The following is a 13,424-nucleotide window of genomic DNA, read 5'->3' as shown; positions in this document are numbered from 1 at the left end:
TTAAGATTTTAAACACAAAACATGATCAGTTTTTAAAATATTTTTGTTAATCAGCTCCACTTGGCCAGCTACAACATCAAAATTCTGCATGTTAATTTATCCATCAACAATAGTAACCCATTAATGAAATATGTAATAGGCTAATATAACAGTCAGGGGTCATTCTGCTCTATACTGGTCAGCTACATACTCTGTTTTTTTTTCTTTAAGTAACATTTTGCATGCAGGAGTTTCACTTGTAAAGCAATATGTTTACACTGTGGTTTTGCTACTTCTCCATATGGCTTAAAGTAGCAAAACCACAGTGTAAATATACCCTGAAAAACAGTAAACAACTTCAGGAGAATGAACCTCCGCTAGTTTTGCACAGCACTGTGCTGTAGTGAACCGAAGAAATCACTTCTCGCGAGACTTCGTCGGTGGTTCGCGGAACAGTATGGCAGCCGTCGCGCTGAGGTCCTGCCGCAGAGGACTTTCGCAGATTTTAAGTAATGGAGGTCTTGCTGCTTTGTCTACTAAGCCCCTGGCAGGTTTGTTCAAGTCTCAGTTGTTGGCGCACTTCATTTTTAAAACCGTTTGATTCCTTAAGATGGCATTTAAACGCACAGGAGGGGGTGTGGCTCACAGACTGAATCGTCTTAAACATTTAGGGCATCTAAACGGTGCGGCGTTTGCGCTTGACTTGGCTGTTTTTGCGCAGTCCACAGTGAACCTCGTACTATTTTAAAATGTTTAGCCATTATTTAACTTGACTTAGGTCTGTAAATGTGCCTAAATTGTTCATATGTTTGGTCAAACATGTCCATGCCGTTTAACCAGTATGTTAGCCATGTGCTATGCTCTCTAAATCGCGTCAAGATAGATCTATTATCCTATTAAGTGGGGTGTGACATTGTAGTTTTTTCTTGTTTTTTTCCCCCACCATTTCGTTTGAGCTAATGTAATTTACATTTATGAGTCATTTACATAACATGTTTTGCCATATCAGTAATTCTTTGTTCTTTCAACCAGGAGACAGGAGACACAAGTCCACAGTTCAGTATGCTTCACGGCCGGACCTTCCTAAACTGGCCTACAGAAGAGTGAAGGGGAAGTCCCCAGGTGTGGTCTTCCTGCCAGGGTATGGCTCCAACATGAATGGGCAGAAGGCTGAGGCACTGGAGGAGTTTTGCCGGTCACTAGGGCACTCATACCTCAGGTAAACCATCCAAACCCAGAGGATTACATAATGAGACGATGGATGCCATTCTCACATTCTCATACTATATATAATAGATCAGAGCAAACAGACACCTCATGCATACTGGCCCTGGAAGTCTATACTGTTGGTTATGATCATCCTAAAGGATAGTCTGTCTTAAAACAACAGTCCGGTGCCCATATAAACACTGAGAGGTTTTCCTCGCTGTAATCATTCCTCCTGTTCATACTGGCTGTTAAAAGATCCCCTTCAAATGTGCTTTCATTGTAAGTGATGAGGGCCAAAATCCACACAAAATGACTGTGGACATACTGCAGGTTATGTGAAGCTTATATGAGGCTTCAGCAGTCTGAGTTAGTCAAATCAAGTGGATATCTGACACATTTACATTCTTTTTAGCATCAAATTCCCTCTTTGTGTTTCCTTGGACAGTGTGTCCTTTTTGAGCTGCGGTGGAAATATAGTAACAAAAAGAGGGATTTTGGCACTAAAAAGACTAACTTTGAAAGATATTGACTTGATTTGATTAATTTGGATAGCTGAAGCTTCATATTAGCTTCAGATAAACTAGCAAAAATGACCACTGCACTCTGACAGCCTTGACCATAGAACGAGAAGTCAAGCACAAGTAGTCAATAAGTAAAATTATTTTAGTTTTGAAGTTATTTCTTAAAGTTGTTGACTGAGATAATCAATAGACCGAAGGAATTATATTTCTGTGGGCAAATTACTGAGAAGACCTTGTCAGCATTAGAGTAAGTTAAGATTAGTGGCAAATGTGCCGTAAATAAAGAGGAGGAAATGGTGATTATCAAAATATAATCAGTTTAGTTTCTGTTGATCAGGTTTACAATACAACAATGAATCATTGTTTTGAATGCCTCCAAGCATTTCAAACCTTCTTTTGTCCTGTAAAGCATTTGCTCTTGGGGGTGTTGGATATTAAAAGACATGCCTCTGAAATTCTGAATACTTAAAATCTCATGCCTAATCCCATGTTCAGTTGGGTATTTAGCTGGTGCCCTTGTATACATGATATCTAGAAAAAAATTTAATTGACTTTGTCTTCGGTCTTGCATAGCTTACCATTGTTTTACCCTCTGATAGTTATGGCCATGGGCTGTTCTATTTATGTTTTCACAGGTTTGACTACACAGGACATGGGGCCTCAGAGGGGGTGCTGGCAGAAGGAACTATTGGTACCTGGAAAAAAGATGTCCTTTTTGTGCTGGATGAGTTAGCAGAAGGGCCACAGGTAAATATTCCTTATGCCCATTAACAAGTTACTGATGGTTAGTAATCAATGAAGTTATGAACATTTTGCCTAATAGGAATGGTTATTAAGAGTCAGTAAAACAGGTTTTGAATGATCAGATACCTGAGCATTGTTCAGCTGTGACACTATCAGTTCCTGTTATTGATTTCTGTGCATTGCAAACAATGACTTAAAGGTACCCTGTGGAATTTTTGACAACTAGTAGCCCTATGGAGCAATGTTTTTACATGTGGATTCCTATTTTGTTTGAATCATTCATGCATGAACATGTGGGCACACATGCTAATGTGTGAGCACGCTGGCAATGTGATACACACTCTGATCCAGGTTTCAAGCTATTCAACTGATCATCAGTTGGCAGAAGTAACACACAAAGAAACCCAGCAACACGTCAGCAAAGGAAATGAAGAGGACTTACAGCTAGCAAATATGGATATAAACATTTCTTTGCAAATGTTATCTGAGGAAAGAAATGCTTTAAAATTTTTAATCAGGCCTCAAGGATACACACAATGCATTTTGGTGAGAAAAGGTGAATGTTTTTTTTGTTTACAAGAAAAGTATTCAGGCCGCCTTTAACGTCAGAATTCACACTTTTAGGAATTCACATTGTCTGAACCTTTCAAGTGATTCTTGAGCCATGAAAAGAGAACCTCTTCAAAGATCAAAAGGCTAGACTTTGCAAAATGTTGATTTCAGGTAAGGTTTGCACTATGACCAAAATACTTTGTTCTTAATGTTTGCAGTAAATGAGAGCAACGCATTGTTTTTAATTATCCTCGGACAAGTGGTGCATCCACTCACACAGTGCATCAGTGTTACCTGTGGTTAAATCGAAAGCCGCAAACATTGAAATGTAATGACAGTGGACCCACAAAGGCTTCCTCAGGAACCTGTTTTTTTTTCTTGAAAAAGGGAACAAACATACATGTACATGATTAACAAACATAATGCAAATATTCTAATTTGTGACTCTAATGTTGGACTCAGGTACCTCCAGGCCACTAGTTATTGACAACTTTGACTTTTAGGACATTTTTGGCAATATTATTATTTGTAAAAAAAAATATTTATGTACTGTATATTATTTTGATGCAGTTCAGCTTTTTCTGAACAGAAATTAAGCAATAAACATATAATCAATGCAAAAATCCATATTAAACCCTCTATTTGCTCTCAACAAATTATTAAAAAGAGAATAATAAAGTAATCAATAAAAAATATGATCAAAGAGCAGAATCAATAATGAAATTCGAATCAATAAAATCTTTTTACTTTTCAACCCTTGTGTAATGCGTTTGTTGCACAATTTCTCCAGAAGATGGCACTGTGTGACCACACTAGCGGTGGTTTTACCCTTCCGCTGCTGTTATATTGTATGAGACTATTGTTGTTGATGAAATGTTTCTCATTAGGTTTTTGTCTGTTTCCATCAATTAGTTGGTCATTTGAACAGTCTGCTTATGATGTTCTACCTGTAGATAATGGTGGGTTCTAGTATAGGAGGTTGGCTCATGCTGCTGGCAGCCATTGCACGACCAGAGAAGACTGCTGCACTGGTGGGCATCTCTACTGCTGCTGACCACATCGTCACATCGTTCAACTCTCTTCCTCTGGAGGTGGGAACATTAAACATCAGCATATATACACCACATGATTCAGTTACTAAATTTGAAATACTGTAGCCATTTCCCCTTAAAGACCATGTCTTGACTCTGATTTCTCTGTGTTTGAATGTGCAGACACGAAAGGAGTTTGAGGAGAAGGGGGAGTGGACAGTGCCCACCAAACACTCAGAGGAGGGTCTTTACAAGTTTAGCATTGACTTTCTGCGCGAGGCAGAAAATCACTGTGTCCTCCACAGTCCCATCCCCATCACCTGTCCCGTTCGGCTCATTCACGGGCTCAAGGATGAAGACGTCCCCTGGCACATTTCCATGCAGGTCGCAGAACGCGTCCTCAGTCCTGATGTGGATGTCATTCTCCGGCGACATGGCCAGCACCGCATGTCTGAAAAGGACGACATCAAGCTCATGGTCTACACTATTGATGATCTTATAGACAAGCTGACCACTATGGTCTAAGTAAGGGATGGGGGAGGGAGCTTGGGAGGTTGCTGAGTTGAGGAGAGGACTGTGTTTACTGGGAATGCAACCCTCGAGGAAATTACCAAACAATGGCATGTTTCTCTGCCAAATATGACCTTTTATCCATCTGTTATTTTCCCCGTATTTCATCTGTCATTTCTACATGCCGTTACTGTGCAAACTATTAATGAAGGGAGCTCTCATGCTAGTTGGTCCCTTATATCTTCAGGTTGCATTTGTATGTGTTCCAGGTTATTATATTGAGTGTTATGTTGGTCAGCCTTAGGTCTGCCAGTGCTGCTGTCTATGCCGCTGTTCTTACTGTTTGACTTTTTTTCCTCCCTCTTTAATTAGATGCATAGTTTTCCTGTGCCTTTTTTAATCACTTTTCACCCGTTTTGGCCAATAAAACCTCTGCACACTAGAGGGCAGGTCTCAGTTTTTGAAATGAATGCACACACAGGTACCACAACAACCAATCAGCTGAAAATCAACTGTCTTTATTAGAGTTGCAACGATTAATCAATTACTTGCTAACTATGAAATGAATCCTCAACTATTATGATAATCGATTTATCATTTTGATTCATTCTTTAAGAAAAAAATCTAAATTCTGTGATTCCAGCTTCTTAAATGTGAACATTTTCTGGTTTCTTTAGTCTTCTGTGACAGTAAACTGAATATATTTGGGTTGTGGACTGTTGGTCAGGACAAAACAACACACTTGAGTACATCACCTTGGGCTTTGAGAAATACTGATCAACATCTTTCACCATTTTCTGACATTTTACAGATCAAACAACTAATTGGTCAATTGAGAAAATAATCATTAGTTGCAGCCCTAGTCTTGATGAACAAAGGCTTAGTGCAGTTGATATTAAAATGCATTCTATATATGATATTCAATTCGTCTTAAATTCTTATAAGTTTCAAAATCAGGCCCAAAATTATATCACTGATTATTGATCAGATAAATGAGGATTTCAAAATTAGGATGTTTTTTGTAACACAACACCAGATTTTAAACAGCAAAATACTGAAAATAACTCAATTGTCAATGTCAACATAATAAATAATGGCTGTATATAGCATGTCAACACCATCAAAGGTTGTAGGCTCCAGTCATAGTTTATTTTTGTTAGCAGAACATTCTGTTACATGACTCTCCTTACCTGTTGGCCTTTAGCCATAGAGAGGCCTGCTGACTGGAGCTGTTGATTATTAACATGTAATTGGCCACTAGCTGGACTATGCTCAATGGGGCGAAACAAACCACTTAGTCTCTCTCAGGTCCACTTAGACTGCAGTTCTGACCTTTTAACTCATGGCTGTAGACACGCAAGCAGTCATCTTTGTGTCATAACTAAAATAAAAGAGCATTGATTTATGGGAGCATATGATTGTAATGCAAGCTGAAAAGATGGTGTAAAAAGGCATCACATACTGTATGGTGGTGTTTTACTATGTGTTCTTCTGCTATAAATGAGTTTTAGCTTAAAGCAGGTTAAAGAAACACATTTGCTAAATACAAGTCTTTGTTTACCAGCAAGTAATCCCACATTGTAGCTGTTTTGTTGGTTAGCTACATAAAATGAGTCAACATATTGCCCATCTTGAGCCGCAGCACTCTGCAGGCAGCATTTATGTACCGCAAGAACTCTAATTCAATAAAAGAAGAGAAATGTCTTTCATTATTGAAACTAAGAGTCAGATGCTGTAGCAGAAGAATGATGGAAAATGATAAGTCAGGAGGTTGGCCTATTGGTTAAAGCAACCATCCCAAACAGACAAGATAGGCAAAAATAAGCTCTGCTCAGGTGCCATTGAGCAAGTCACTGAATCTACATGATGTGGTAAAAAAGGTGGATTTTAATGTTGTATACCAGGTTTATGTCCAGTATATGGTCAAGCCTTTATTTAAAGCTTTAAATGAATTTGGCATCATCGTGTTGCTTGGCTTGCAGAGGGGTCACATCATGCTGCTTAAAGCTGGTCTTGCACTACAGTGACCACTGTCGGTATCACATCGCATTTTGTATTGGGGGGTCTCTAGGGACCCCTCCTGGACGAGCTGGCATATAAAACGAGTGGCTCGCCCCTACCGGACAAAGTGAGATCCAGCCCGGCCCGACGCGCCTGTCAGTGTGCGCTTCATGGATGCTTCAGCACTTCAGCATCCTCAGCCCTGCCCAACTCAGCGGAATTAACACAGTGACACGGCACGAATCTGACCGCTCTCTCCTCTTCAGTAAGTAGAAACAGCCCTTTTTTTTCTTGGATTTAACTGCTCAAATGCCAGAACACGTTTTTATATTAAGTTAACGCAACCGATGTGTCGCAGCTAGTGCGATGTTTGCGCAGTTGACTTTGTGATTGTGAGATGTTCATGTGTTTACAAGCTGCAGAATGCGCAGCAATGTGGTGTCGTAACATTAGATGGCGGGACTTCATTTGAATTTACTCAATTTAACTTGCAGAATTGCGCCCAAAAAGAGATGCAATGAATCAACATAAGGATTAACATAAGCTTTTTATATGCGGCAAAGAGGAATGACGTAATTAATTTATACAGTATTGCAGACTAAATATAGAACAGTTGTGCACTGTATGAATGAATGTTTTTTTATGGGGGTAACTTTCTGAAAATGCATTTGATTATTTAATTTGTGCCATTACGACTGGTACAGGAGGTTATACTTGCACCATCATTTTACACAGCGCATCACAGCACTCAGCGTGCCGGAAACAGGTTTGATTGTTACCATAGCAATAAGAGGGCTTGTCCCTGCTTGGGACAGCTGCCAGGGACCACACCCTTCCCTGCTACAGCCTCCAGAGATGCGCCTGGTGGACTGTTGAGCTGTAAGGGAGACAGGTGCTGCTAAAGAAACTAAAACCTGGATTCTTGTTTCTCTTCAGATATTGAGATGGTTTAGATAGTGCTCTGATGCTGCTGATGGATGTTGATTTTTTTTGTTAGCAGAGAAGAATTAACTCTTAAAATAACTTTAATTATCCTGTAGTCATTTAAACAGGCTACAATATAGTCAGAATAAACATAGTAATATACTAAAGCAGGTATTTATGATGATATTTTTGTCTGAGCGTTTTTGCTGGATAAGGTCATGCTATTTCAGCTTTATGTTTACCATTTGTTCTCTTCAGGGCTACTATACTCTGTGTAGAGTGTTGGAAGAGCTGCCATGGCGAACAGGGGGCCCAGCTATGGACTGAGCCGGGAGGTGCAGGAGAAGATTGATCAGAAGTACGACCCAGACCTGGAACAGCGGCTGGTGGACTGGATAGTAGCACAGTGTGGAGGAAACATGGAGAAGCCGCAGCCCGGCAAGCAGAACTTCCAGACATGGCTGATGGATGGAACGGTGAGTTTCTGCCGTGCCTTAAAATAGAAGTTACCATTGAATTATTTAAGCTACAACATAGGCTGTCAGATTTACCAGCTCTGTCAAAGGGCCCATGTAGTTAAAATGGTTAAAATATGCAATCAATTTTATGTGCCCATTTACTTTGAAACTTTGATTAAATATTGCACTAAAGGTACGGTAATCAGTCATTTGTTGGCCTTTATTATAATTGTCTGTTTGAATTAATAAACCATTATCATCACTCCCAGACATATGGGGTCCAGCCGATGTAGATGTACATATAATAGAAAAGAGAATTGTGTTTTTCAGACTGAAAAATATCTTTTAATAAACAGTGGATTTTGAATTGCTAACCGTCGTTCCCTGCTTTGCAAATGTAGGATTTTTTCATCCGTGAACCCTTTGAATGAACTCCTATGTCTCTCCACCGAAAGTGCTTATCACAATAAAACCTAATTAACAACCAATTATAAAATACACCCTGCAGAGAGCTGCAAGGTCTTTTTACTTGACATTCTGGCTGACTATAATGTTAAAAAATCATTCAGAGAAATGCATCACAGAAGCTGATGAGACACCATTTTCTGCACCAGCAGTTAACTCAGCAGACAAGAGTTAAATGCTGCCATGAGACATGTTGCATTTTCATTGAGGAAATGACTTGCACTTTTTATCAATTGGAAAAACACTCAGCTCTCACAACTCAATACAAATGCATTTTTGTATCCCTTCTCTAGAGAAATGCTTTAAATTACTGAAAGACGTAGACAGGGAAAATAAAAAAAGCCAATTAATGTAAAATGTTAATTACATTTAATCAAGATGAATTAGAGTGTATTAAGGTGAATTACTCATTTAAAAACCCTCAACTGTCAGTGTGATATAGTCAAGGCAGTTAATTCTCCTCCTTTGTTGCAGATTCTCTGTAGGCTCATCAACAGCCTTTATCCGAGGGGGAAGGAGCCCATCAAGAAGATCCCAGAGACTCAGATGGCTTTCAAACAAATGGAGAAGATCTCTCAGTTCCTGCAAGCTGCAGAAGCTTATGGAGTCACAACAACTGACATATTTCAAACTGTAGACCTCTGGGAAGGTAAAGAGATCTCTCAAACCAAGTTGTCTTTTGCAGTTTTGCTTTTGATCTTCACATTATATGTTCCATCTACTGCGGGGCTGGTATATTTATTCATGCCAGTTTTGCAATGCTTTCAGTTGTCACTAAATGTCAAATCAACATTATCATGATATTTTTGCAACAGGAAAGGACATGGCAGCAGTGCAAAGAACCCTAATGGCTCTGGGGAGTGTTGCTGTCACTAAGGACGATGGTCATTACAAAGGTGACCGAGACTGGTTCCACAGGTAAAAAAAAAAAATCTCAGTGTAACCTCAAAGCTTCATGTTCTTCACAACTGCATGCCCATGTTCCTACATCGTCCTCTTCCTCACCTTTTAACTGTTGTATGTGCGTAGGAAAGCCCAGGGATATCGACGAGATTTCACTGAAGAGCAGCTGCGCCAAGGCCAGAGTTTGATCGGCCTGCAGATGGGCAGCAACCGCGGAGCTTCCCAATCTGGTATGACGGGCTATGGTATGCACCGTCAGATCATGTAGACCACTTACTAGCTAACTTGCTGCCCTGCTTCCAGACCTTATTTTCTACTAATACCACAGATGTTGTAGCCCCAAAACCTTCCTATCCTCTGTAGCACTTGCTATGTTAACCTCAATTTCCCTGGAATTGCTGCTTTCCCACATTCACGGTCTGAAAGAAATGATGTCAAATGCTGTAGATCTCCTTCTTCAAGCTGTCTTCCTCTCTTCCCTTTGGCCACGTGCTGTTCCCATTCTAGCTTTGTAACTTTGTTAAGCTTACCTTCCATGTCCAGATGATTACATAACATGGAGCTCCAAGTCATTCAACATCAATTTAGTCTTCTAGAGAAGTCAAGATTGAAATCTCTATACAACACAAGCCATCAGTATTGTACACATTGTTAAGAATCAGAAATACTGTAAGTCACTGTTACAGCATGTTTTATTCTATGTTTCTTAATATTTTTCTTATTCATGCATACATTTATTACATGTATCATTGTTTTAGGATGATCTGTTACTGTGTGATTGTTTAGCCTTAAACCTAACAGAGTTCAATGACCGGCGATGTCTCTGCTATCTTGTCTGAAGACTTGTTGCAGTATCCTCTGTAACCAAATCAACCTCACGTTGTGCCTGGTTATGGGACTACAGAGACTGGGTCCTGATATATTGGCCTCAAATTATAAATGAATTTCATTCATTCTGAGCCATGCCCTTGTAATTTGTTTCATAGATTACATCTTTGTCCATGATGTGTCCATTTTGTGTCCAAGCAAGTAAATGTGCAGTAGCCAACACATATTACAGTGAAGTTACCTTTTCTGGTGCCAGGTAAAGACATTGCTTGAATGTGCACTTTTATGTATTGTCATGTTTATATTTTTAAATATATTTATATTATGGAGGCTTGTGAGAACAAATATTGAAAAAATAAAGTATGTGAACATATACTGGTGTCGGTCTGTGTTGTACACATGCGTGGTATCTCAATAGCCAAGTCAGGGGTGTGTGCTGTGTACTCGGAGTGTTGTGGGTATATTTTTTTTTCTTATCTTGGTTTAATGTTCCAGCTCCTCCCATGTGCCCATCCCCCCTGTCTCTCCTCACTGTACACAATCTAATAAAGGGGCAGCAGCACAGCATAGTAATTAGGACGACGGCTTCTCAGATAGTCCTGAATCAAGCCTTGGTGCTAGTGAGCTTTTGCCATGCTGAGTGACCTTCAATTCCTGCTCCAGTAATGCTGTTTTTACATTTGGACACTTTTATTCCTTGCAAAAAGAAATTTTGCAGTATCACAAACACTACCATATATATATTTTAAAACTATATTGTACTGTTCTTTAGGAGTAGTTGTATATCTTTTACCATCCTATGGAATGTCAGTGTCCAAATGCCTGCTTTAAACATGGTTAACACATCTAGATAACATCTGAGGGGCGCTATCGTTTAGAGAAGCAGAAATGTTTGTCTAAGGCATTCTGGTGAGGCAGGGTTGGGCTGTAGACCACAAAAAGGTCACATTTTATGTCAATGATCCAGTTTATGGGGTCAATTGTTTCTGACTGTTGGCATTTTAAAGAGCACATATGAGAAAAGCATGCATGAATTAACATTTGTGCTCGCTATTAGCGTGTAGTGACTAAGCACAGCCCATTAAACTGCTGTCCTTTAAATATAATACAAAACCTTAATAGCTAATATTATTCTAAGGCATTCATTGCACACATGGAACTGTTTAGCCTTTAGCATGTCTGTCCCTCACATACACTTTGAGCTTATTATTAGCCTCAACCAGAGAAGCATCCAGAGGGGCACAGGTGATGTGTAACTGACAGGGATAGTCTCAATAAGTAAGCCAAAAACTCAGTCAGCCAATAAAAAAGACAGAGGTCACTCTTGTTCAAAGTTCTCCAGTTAGTGTTTTCTTTGGTTGGAGTCCTGGTTGTCTTTTGTTCCACTGTGCTCCTTCAGATCTGAGTAACCCTGTTAGAAGACGACTTGAAGATTAATCGCTACATGTGTGCATTTGAGTAGACCATGTGGTTATGAGACGAACATGCGCTTGCTTAAACTTCTTTGACTCTGAAAGGTTGTGCATTGTGTGATATTAGTTTTGAGAGACGGACGCATCAGGGACAATGTTGCAGATGAGTTTTAGGGTTGCTCTCTTGCTCCTTCTATTGGCAGTCAGGTGTGTTTCACAGGAAGCATCCCAAAATAAAGGCTGTGTTTGTGGATACCCTGGAATACCTGGGGATCCTGGACACAATGGTGCACCTGGCAGAGATGGTCGAGATGGACTCAGAGGTGATAAAGGTGATCAAGGTAAATTGATAACTTCTCCTCTACAGCATGCTCTATGTACAAAGTTTTTCAACATTTTTTATGCTTCAACTTCACAATAACTTATCAATTATCCATGTAAAGGTATGATTGGTCCAATTGGACCAGCAGGCAAGGATGGCCATATGGGAGAGAAAGGGGAACCCGGTATGTATTTTCAGAATAACCTGCACAAACGTGTAAATCTGTAAAATAACCTACACTTTTTTACAACATTAATCTAAAATTATCAGGCATATCATCCATATTTATATGTACTTTTAACAACATTTCGTAGTATATTTATTGTACTAAATGGTATATATGCTTGTTATTTACAGGTGCAGTTGGCCTAGCAGGACTCAAAGGAAAAAGAGGGGAAAATGGAGAACGGGGGCCTCCAGGGAAAATGGGGCCCCAAGGAGTCCAAGGGCCCATTGGCCTGAAAGGATCTAAGGGAGAGCTTGGGCTACGTGGACTCCAAGGACCTAAAGGGGATTTGGGGCCTCCTGGACCAGAGGGTCAAAAGGGGGAAACTGGCCTTCGAGGAGACAGAGGCATTCAGGGACCACTTGGACCCCCTGGCAGACCAGGGCCTAAAGGGGAAATTGGTGTTCCAGGTCATAAAGGCAATATTGGATATCGTGGGGACAGAGGGACCCGAGGAGAGAGGGGTGATAAAGGTGAGAAGGGAGATGCGCCTGTTATCTCTAAAAGCGCCTTCTCTGTGGGCCTCACTGTACAGTCAAAGCTACCAACGGGTAACACACCAATCCGGTTTGACAAGATTATTTACAACAAGCAGAGTCACTACGATCCACAAACCGGTAGATTCACATGCTTGGCAGCAGGTGCTTACTATTTCACCTATCACATCACAGTCTTCTCCAGAAACGTGAAGGTGGCTCTCATAAAGAATGGAGAGAAGATTATTCATACCACAGATAACTACCAGGGCAGCGAGGACCAGGCAGCAGGGGGTGCTGTGCTGCACCTGGAGGTCGGGGACAAGGTGTGGTTGCAGGTGACTGGAGGAGAGCTGTTTAATGGGCTCTTTGCTGATGAAGATGATGACACTACCTTCTCTGGGTTCTTAATCTTTGGGGCTTAAATTAGGCTATCACTTGAAAATAATATTATATAGATAATAATATTTTATAGATAAGATATCAGCCAGGAGAGATAAGCCTGGCATTCTGAACTTTTGTTGGTTTTATATTACATTACGTATTACATTATCTAGATCTTTAATATGTAATTCTATTGGAGTGCATGGTTATGTCAATATCAGCCTGTAAATTTAGAAAAGGGTTATTAAACAGATTAAAATAAGGTGTCATTTTTGTCACCATCAAAAGTTGCCTCTGCTTTGTGTGGTTCTTCTAGCCTGTTTGTTGTGTTGTAATAAAGACATTCAGCATTCACTAAGTCATCTTCTTTCATGCTCTGGTATTTGGGGATCGGCATGCGTAAGAGAAATACCCGACACATTAATTAGCTTGGTGTGACGCGAGAGAGAAAGTGCAGCACGAACTGGAAGGTCCAGTCT

The 13,424-nt window shown here is 40.1% G+C and overlaps 3 protein-coding genes across 5 annotated transcripts; all 3 read left to right on the top strand.

Annotated features, from left to right (window-relative positions):
- Positions 1-399: 399 nt before the first annotated feature.
- On the top strand, positions 400-4,990 carry abhd10b (abhydrolase domain containing 10, depalmitoylase b). 2 transcript variants are annotated; one of them, XM_044339679.1, is made up of 5 exons: positions 400-530; positions 1,012-1,198; positions 2,345-2,456; positions 3,959-4,096; positions 4,220-4,990. In XM_044339679.1, the coding sequence occupies exons 1-5, from the start codon at positions 437-439 to the stop codon at positions 4,559-4,561; spliced, it is 873 nt and encodes a 290-aa protein (XP_044195614.1). In that variant the 5' UTR covers positions 400-436; the 3' UTR covers positions 4,562-4,990. The 2 variants fall into 2 exon arrangements, with proteins under 2 accessions (XP_044195614.1, XP_044195615.1); XM_044339680.1 differs by having other exon boundaries at positions 405-530; positions 1,015-1,198.
- A 1,660-nt stretch (positions 4,991-6,650) lies between these two features.
- Positions 6,651-10,498, top strand: tagln3b (transgelin 3b). 2 transcript variants are annotated; one of them, XM_044339689.1, is made up of 5 exons: positions 6,651-6,812; positions 7,730-7,947; positions 8,869-9,043; positions 9,210-9,312; positions 9,424-10,498. In XM_044339689.1, exons 2-5 carry the CDS (start codon positions 7,768-7,770, stop codon positions 9,563-9,565), a joined length of 600 nt encoding a protein of 199 aa, XP_044195624.1. In that variant the 5' UTR covers positions 6,651-6,812; positions 7,730-7,767; the 3' UTR covers positions 9,566-10,498. The 2 variants fall into 2 exon arrangements, with proteins under 2 accessions (XP_044195624.1, XP_044195625.1); XM_044339690.1 differs by lacking the exon at positions 6,651-6,812 and adding an exon at positions 7,366-7,439.
- A 968-nt stretch (positions 10,499-11,466) lies between these two features.
- Positions 11,467-13,272, top strand: c1qtnf9 (C1q and TNF related 9). The gene is made up of 3 exons (XM_044339675.1): positions 11,467-11,878; positions 11,981-12,043; positions 12,217-13,272. The coding sequence occupies exons 1-3, from the start codon at positions 11,692-11,694 to the stop codon at positions 12,984-12,986; spliced, it is 1,020 nt and encodes a 339-aa protein (XP_044195610.1). The 5' UTR covers positions 11,467-11,691; the 3' UTR covers positions 12,987-13,272.
- Positions 13,273-13,424: the final 152 nt, after the last annotated feature.

The sequence above is a fragment of the Thunnus albacares genome, chromosome 21 (assembly GCF_914725855.1).
Source record: "Thunnus albacares chromosome 21, fThuAlb1.1, whole genome shotgun sequence".
Taxonomy (NCBI): domain Eukaryota; kingdom Metazoa; phylum Chordata; class Actinopteri; order Scombriformes; family Scombridae; genus Thunnus; species Thunnus albacares.
This window is presented reverse-complemented; position numbering and strand designations above follow the sequence as displayed.

What these genes read in the sequence shown, in the direction of transcription:
- abhd10b (XM_044339679.1), top strand. Translation starts at nt 437, where the DNA reads ATGGCAGCCGTCGCGCTGAGGTCCTGCCGCAGAGGACTTTCGCAGATT. An exon ending in GTCTACTAAGCCCCTGGCAG is followed by an intron (nt 531 to 1,011) that starts GTTTGTTCAAGT and finishes TCTTTCAACCAG; the next exon opens with GAGACAGGAGACACAAGTCC. An exon ending in CTAGGGCACTCATACCTCAG is followed by an intron (nt 1,199 to 2,344) that starts GTAAACCATCCA and finishes ATGTTTTCACAG; the next exon opens with GTTTGACTACACAGGACATG.
- tagln3b (XM_044339689.1), top strand. Translation starts at nt 7,768, where the DNA reads ATGGCGAACAGGGGGCCCAGCTATGGACTGAGCCGGGAGGTGCAGGAG. An exon ending in CATGGCTGATGGATGGAACG is followed by an intron (nt 7,948 to 8,868) that starts GTGAGTTTCTGC and finishes CCTTTGTTGCAG; the next exon opens with ATTCTCTGTAGGCTCATCAA. An exon ending in AACTGTAGACCTCTGGGAAG is followed by an intron (nt 9,044 to 9,209) that starts GTAAAGAGATCT and finishes TTTTTGCAACAG; the next exon opens with GAAAGGACATGGCAGCAGTG.
- c1qtnf9 (XM_044339675.1), top strand. Translation starts at nt 11,692, where the DNA reads ATGTTGCAGATGAGTTTTAGGGTTGCTCTCTTGCTCCTTCTATTGGCA. An exon ending in AGGTGATAAAGGTGATCAAG is followed by an intron (nt 11,879 to 11,980) that starts GTAAATTGATAA and finishes ATCCATGTAAAG; the next exon opens with GTATGATTGGTCCAATTGGA. An exon ending in GGGAGAGAAAGGGGAACCCG is followed by an intron (nt 12,044 to 12,216) that starts GTATGTATTTTC and finishes TGTTATTTACAG; the next exon opens with GTGCAGTTGGCCTAGCAGGA.